Source organism: Trematomus bernacchii, unplaced genomic scaffold (genome assembly GCF_902827165.1).
Source record: "Trematomus bernacchii unplaced genomic scaffold, fTreBer1.1, whole genome shotgun sequence".
Taxonomy (NCBI): domain Eukaryota; kingdom Metazoa; phylum Chordata; class Actinopteri; order Perciformes; family Nototheniidae; genus Trematomus; species Trematomus bernacchii.
Window position 1 is genome coordinate 17,501 of NW_022988156.1, and position 7,250 is coordinate 24,750.

A 7,250-nucleotide genomic window follows, 5' to 3' on the forward strand; every position below is an offset into this window, starting at 1 on the left:
CAGGAGTAGTACTCCCAGTACTCCCAGTACTCAGTAGCAGTACTCCCAGTACTCCCAGTACTCAGTAGCAGTACTCCCAGTACTCAGTAGCAGTACTCCCAGTACTCAGTAGTAATACTCCCAGTACTCCCAGTATACTCAGTAGTAATACTCCTAGTACTCAGGAGTAGTACTCCCAGTACTCCCAGTACTCATTAGCAGTACTCCCAGTACTCCCAGTACTCAGTAGCAGTACTCCCAGTACTCCCAGTACTCAGTAGCAGTACTCCCAGTACTCCCAGTACTCAGTAGCAGTACTCCCAGTACTCAGGAGTAGTACTCCCAGTACTCCCAGTACTCCCAGTACTCAGTAGTAGTACTCCCAGTACTCCCAGTACTCAGTAGCAGTACTCCCAGTACTCCCAGTACTCCCAGTACGCCCACGTGTCAACCTACCTGGTAATGAACCTGAATGTGATTGTGTTGCAGAGGAGGAGCGTCTGTCCCGCAGACAGAGCCTGGTGGACGTGGCGTCTCTGCAGATGGACCCCCCGTTCTGCTGCGAGGCTCCACAGGTCTGATTCACTGCAGAGCATTCAGACACATGATTATATCTGAGGCAGTATCTCATGAACTCATTCCTAACCCTCAGAGACCTCAGACAGAGCAGATCACCTTCGAGACGCTGAAGAACGCCATCGGTGAGTTGTTGTTTATTATTGTTTCCTATGCATTCAAATAAATGGATTTAAAATCCTTTTTCAACACCTTTATTTATTTATTTTTAAATGCTTTTTAGAGACCATCGATAGAAACATAATTCATTTGTATTTAACTCCAACCGCTAACCATAGAGAAGCTAACCATAGAGAAACTAACCATAGAGAAGCTAACCATAGAGAAACTAACCATAGAGAAGCTAACCATAGGAGCTAACCATAGAGAAGCTAACCATAGGAGCTAACCATAGGAGCTAACCATAGAGAAGCTAACCATAGAGAAACTAACCATAGGAGCTAACCATAGGAGCTAACCATAGAGAAGCTAACCATAGGAGCTAACCATAGAGAAGCTAACCATAGGAGCTAACCATAGGAGCTAACCATAGAGAAGCTAACCATAGAGAAGCTAACCATAGGAGCTAACCATAGAGAAGCTAACCATAGAGAAGCTAACCATAGGAGCTAACCATAGAGAAGCTAACCATAGAGAAACTAACCATAGAGAAGCTAACCATAGAGAAGCTAACCATAGGAGCTAACCAGAGGAGCTAACCAGAGGAGCTAACCAGAGAAGCTAACCATAGAGAAGCTAACCATAGAGAGGCTAACCATAGAGAAACTAACCATAGAGAAGCTAACCATAGATAAGCTAACCATAGAGAGGCTAACCATAGAGAAACTAACCATAGAGAAACTAACCATAGAGAAACTAACCATAGAGAAGCTAACCATAGAGAAACTAACCATAGAGAAGCTAACCATAGAGAAACTAACCATAGAGAAACTAACCATAGAGAAACTAACCATAGAGAAGCTAACCATAGAGAAGCTAACCATAGAGAAACTAACCATAGGAGCTAACCATAGAGAAGCTAACCATAGAGAAGCTAACCATAGAGAAACTAACCATAGGAGCTAACCATAGAGAAGCTAACCATAGGAGCTAACCATAGAGAAACTAACCATAGAGAAACTAACCATAGAGAAGCTAACCATAGAGAAACTAACCATAGGAGCTAACCATAGAGAAACTAACCATAGAGAAGCTAACCATAGAGGAGCTAACCATAGAGAAACTAACCATAGAGAAGCTAACCATAGAGAAGCTAACCATAGAGAAACTAACCATAGAGAAGCTAACCATAGAGGAGCTAACCATAGAGGAGCTAACCATAGAGAAACTAACCATAGGAGCTAACCAGAGGAGCTAACCATAGAGAAGCTAACCATAGGAGCTAACCAGAGGAGCTAACCATAGAGAAGCTAACCATAGGAGCTAACCAGAGGAGCTAACCATAGGAGCTAACCAGAGGAGCTAACCAGAGAAGCTAACCATAGAGGCGCTATGCTCAGCAGTAGGCACATGTCTCCCAGAATGAAAGGCGCGGGCCGGGAGAGGCACAGTTTATATATTTTTTGAAATCTAAAACACCATCAGTTTATAGTTATTGATTACATGAATCCTTTCATGTATTGTTTCATTAATCTACAATAGGCCATGTGTAAATTATTTTAGAAAGTGTTTTCTTTTCTCACGGGAGGCGTGTGGCGCAGTGGATAGAGCCTTGGTATGGGGGTCACAGGTTCAAACCCCACTGCAGTCAGCATGTCGTTGTGTCCCTGAGACACTTCACCCCTAATTGCTCCTGTGGGGATTGCCCACAGTATTGAGTATGTAGGTCGCTTTGGATAAAAGCGTCTAACAAGTAACATGTTTGTATTCTATTTTAACTTGAGTTTTTATTTATTTTCTAACATTTGATTCTGCTGTTTCCGGTGCAGAGGACAGCGGGGGGGCGGAGGAAGAGGAGCGCAGGAGGAAGATGAAGGAGAGATTTCAGACGGCGCCGTTTGAGGAGATCGCCGCTCACTGCGGAGCCCGGGTCCGTCTCTTTATCTCATCTATAGTTTTATATTTATTTCAAATAATACATATCTTTTTATTTTTATTTAAAGCAACCAGAATAAAAAAACGTTTGCGTTATATTTTGACATTTATTTTGTAATTTTAATATATATTTGTGTGTGTGTGTGTGTGTGTGTGTGTGTGTGTGTGTGTGTGTGTGTGTGTGTGTGTGTGTGTGTGTGTGTGTGTGTGTGTGTGTGTGTGTGTGTGTGTGTGTGTGTGTGTGTGTGTGTGTGTGTGTGTGTGTGTGTGTGTGTGTGTGTGTGTGTGTGTGTGTGTGTGTGTGTGTGTGTGTGTGTGTGTGTGTGTGTGTGTGTGTGTGTGTGTGTGTGTGTGTGTGTGTGTGTGTGCGTGTGTGTGTGTGTGTGTGTGCGCGTGTGCGCAGAGCTCCCTGCTGCAGTCTCGTCTGGATCAGGTGTTTTCTCTGATCGTCCGTCCTCCTCCCTCTCCGTCTGGTTTCGCTCCTCCTCGCTCCACGCCGCTCCACGAGATGAAGTTCCCCGACCTCTGTGTCTATTAACCCTCAGGTGTGTCTATAGACCCTCAGGTGTGTCTATAGACCCTCAGGTGTGTCTATAGACCCTCAGGTGTGTCTATTAGACCCTCAGGTGGTCTATAGACCCTCAGGTGTGTCTGTAGACCCTCAGGTGTGTCTATTAGACCCTCAGGTGTGTCTATAGACCCTCAGGTGTGTCTATTAGACCCTCAGGTGGTCTATAGACCCTCAGGTGTGTCTGTAGACCCTCAGGTGTGTCTATTAGACCCTCAGGTGTGTCTATAGACCCTCAGATGTGTCTATAGACCCTCAGGTGTGTATATTCGACCCTCAGGTGTGTCTATAGACCCTCAGGTGTGTCTGTAGACCCTCAGGTGTGTCTATTAGACCCTCAGGTGTGTCTATAGACCCTCAGATGTGTCTATAGACCCTCAGGTGTGTCTGTAGACCCTCAGGTGTGTCTATAGACCCTCAGGTGTGTCTATAGACCCTCAGGTGCTACAAATACATTAAATAAATAGTAATAAATAAACAGATTTTTTCCTACTAACAAAATACATTTTAATATTAATTGTTAAAAAATAAAAATACTTTTTCTAATAATTTTCTCATACATTTGTAGACATGTATAACTCTTTGACATTTTACAGACGATTGATCCATAGAATGATCTGCAGATGAGTGATAACATGTGGTACATCACAGCCTCGGGCCTGTTGCTGGAGAACATGTGGTACATCACAGCCTCGGGCCTGTTGCTGGAGAACATGTGGTACATCACAGCCTCGGGCCTGTTGCTGGAGAACATGTGGTACATCACAGCCTCGGGCCTGTTGCTGGAGAACATGTGGTACATCACAGCCTCGGGCCTGTTGCTGGAGAACATGTGGTACATCACAGCCTCTGGCCTGTTGCTGGAGAACATGTGGTACATCACAGCCTCGGGCCTGTTGCTGGAGAACATGTGGTACATCACAGCCTCGGGCCTGTTGCTGGAGAACATGTGGGACATCACAGCCTCGGGCCTGTTGCTGGAGAACATGTGGGACATCACAGCCTCGGGCCTGTTGCTGGAGAACATGTGGTACATCACAGCCTCGGGCCTGTTGCTGGAGAACATGTGGGACATCACAGCCTCGGGCCTGTTGCTGGAGAACATGTGGGACATCACAGCCTCGGGCCTGTTGCTGGAGAACATGTGGTACATCACAGCCTCGGGCCTGTTGCTGGAGAACATGTGGGACATCACAGCCTCGGGCCTGTTGCTGGAGAACATGTGGTACATCACAGCCTCGGGCCTGTTGCTGGAGAACATGTGGTACATCACAGCCTCGGGCCTGTTGCTGGAGAACATGTGGGGACATCACAGCCTCGGGCCTGTTGCTGGAGAACATGTGGGACATCACAAGCCTCGGGCCTGTTGCTGGAGAACATGTGGTACATCACAGCCTCGGGCCTGTTGCTGGAGAACATGTGGGACAGTACACAGCCTCGGGCCTGTTGCTGGAGAACATGTGGTACATCACAGCCTCGGGCCTGTTGCTGGAGAACATGTGGTACATCACACAGCCTCGGGCCTGTGCTGGAGAACATGTGGTACATCACAGCCTCGGGCCTGTTGCTGGAGAAACGATGTGGTACATCACAGCCTCGGGCCTGTTGCTGGAGAAACAGGTGGTACCATCACAGCCTCGGGCCCTGTTGCTGGAGAACATGTGGTACATCACAGCCTCGGGCCTGTTGCTGGAGAACATGTGGTACATCACAGGCCTCGGGCCTGTTGCTGGAGAACATGTGGTACATCACAGCCTCGGGCCTGTTGCTGGAGAACATGTGGGTACGTCACAGCCTCGGGGCCTGTTTGCTGGAGTAACATGTGGTACATCACCAGCCTCGGCCTGTTTGCTGGAAGAACATGTGGTACATCACAGCCTCGGGCCTGTTGCTGGAGAACATGTGTGTACAATCACAGCCTCGGGCCTGTTGCTGGAGAACATGTGGTACATCACAGCCTCGGGCTGTTGCTGGAGAACATGTGGTACATCACAGCCTCGGGCCTGTTGCTGGAGAACATGTGGGACATCACAGCCTCTTGGCCTGTTGCTGGAGAAACATGTGGACATCACAGCCTCGGGCCTGTTGCTGGAGAACATGTGGTACATCACAGCCTCGGGCCTGTTTGCTGGAGAAACATGTGGTACATCACAGCCTCGGGCTTGCTGGGACCTAGCCTCGGGCCTGTTGCTGGAGAACATGTGGGTACATCACAGCCTCGGGCCTGTTGCTGGAGAAACATGTGGTACATCCACAGCCTCGGGCCTGTTGCGGAGAACATGTGGTACATCACAGCCTCGGGCCTGTGCTGGAGACATGTGGTACATCACAGCCTCGGGCCTGTTGCTGGAGAACATGTGGGACATCACAGCCTCTGGCCTGTTGCTGGAGAACATGTGGGACATCACAGCCTCGGGCCTGTTGCTGGAGAACATGTGGTACATCACAGCCTCGGGCCTGTTGCTGGAGAACATGTGGTACATCACAGCCTCGGGCCTGTTGCTGGAGAACATGTGGGACATCACAGCCTCGGGCCTGTTGCTGGAGAACATGTGGACATCACAGCCTCGGGCCTGTTGCTGGAGAAACATGTGGTACATCACAGCCTCGGGCTGTTTGCTGGAGAACATGTGGGAACATCACAGCCTCGGGCCTGTTGCTGGAGAACATGTGGTACATCACAGCCTCGGGCCTGTTGCTGGAGAACATGTGGTACATCACAGCCTCGGGCCTGTTGCTGGAGAACATGTGGTACATCACAGCCTCGGGCCTGTTGCTGGAGAACATGGGAATCATTCACTTTATTGAAGTTGTGTTCCCCTTCTGTTTTCAGTTGTAATTAAATGTGAGTTTAAAAGTCAATTATATTATAATATTGTGATTTTTAATGTGACGTTTCCCTTCTTGTTTGTTGGTTATGTCGTAGAGAATATTCCAATTATTTCCAGGGGCTTTAAGACTCCTTTGCTTTTGTTTATCTGAACAAATAAACACAAAATAATGAATAAGAATCTGTTTTCTGTTTTCTTATCACTCCGGTCCGTTAGACCGAGCCCCCAGGAAGTGCGCCGGACTCTGAGGGAAATATTCGTTGTGGCCAAACGGCGGCACTACACTTCCGTATCAGTCGCTGAGCCCGGAAACACTTTCTCTATTGACTAACATCGGGAAAGAGACCTCTGTAAATCGTTGGATCATTTTTTTTAAACTAAATGAACGACCCAGTATGAACATTTGTTCTTATTAAAAACATTCCAAGTTGTAAAATGTGCTAATAACGTTATTCTGAGAGTTATTTTCCTCTGCATTATGAACGCGGATCTAACGGGACCGCGCCGCCCGGCACGGTCATGTGACGTGTTCAGTACTACATGAGTTTCACCTTTACCCATGGACGCACAATAAGAACGGATTATATGATTATATGAATACTTTCGTGACGTTTCGCTCTCTCAAAAGTTGGGCCATTTTGTCTTCATGAGCCAATGAGCAGCTCTCATAGGAATGAACGAGGCCCCGCCTCCCACGCTGTATCCAGCTCTTATTATACATCCATGCTATAGAGTGGTGCAGTGACGCGTCCTAAAACCAGGAAGTGAGTCAGCATTTCACCACTTCCTGTTCCCTCGTCTCAGAGCCAATGGGATCTCTCCACTTCCTGTTCCCTCGTCTCAGAGCCAATGGGATCTCTCCACTTCCTGTTCCCTCATCTCAGAGCCAATGGGATCTCTCCACTTCCTGTTCCCTCGTCTCAGAGCCAATGGGATCTCTCCATAGGTTGTGGAAGATAGCTGTAAATAAGGTCTGTGGTTGAGACACATTGAAGAGACGGATCACGTTTTGTTCTAGGACATTAAATCCATCAGCAGTGACCCCACTGGTGATTTCTGAAGAGTTGACGTGTCTGAAAAGCGATGGTTGTTACCAAGTGGCTGAATAGGACTACAGAAGTCGTGGAGGACGTTGTACGTCATTACACCGAACACGTAAACACTGCTCTAAGTTAGTCTGCCCTGTTCTGCTTGAAAGCAAGTACCTACCTCCTGCAAAGTGTTCAAACAAACGCTTCAACTCGTACCATTTAGAATCTGTG

At 47.6% G+C, this 7,250-nt stretch overlaps 1 protein-coding gene across 1 annotated transcript in view; it reads left to right on the plus strand.

Moving 5' to 3' along the window:
* Nucleotides 1–3,380, plus strand: part of LOC117475882 (protein EFR3 homolog B-like) — a 17,918-nt gene extending 14,538 nt beyond the window's left edge. Inside the window, exons 19-22 of the mRNA XM_034122219.1 lie at nt 469–554; nt 632–680; nt 2,484–2,584; nt 2,993–3,380. Coding sequence (XP_033978110.1) covers nt 469–554; nt 632–680; nt 2,484–2,584; nt 2,993–3,127 — 371 coding nt within the window. The 3' untranslated portion in view covers nt 3,128–3,380. The remainder of the gene's footprint in view (nt 1–468; nt 555–631; nt 681–2,483; nt 2,585–2,992) is intronic.
* The last annotated feature ends 3,870 nt before the right edge of the window (nt 3,381–7,250 follow it).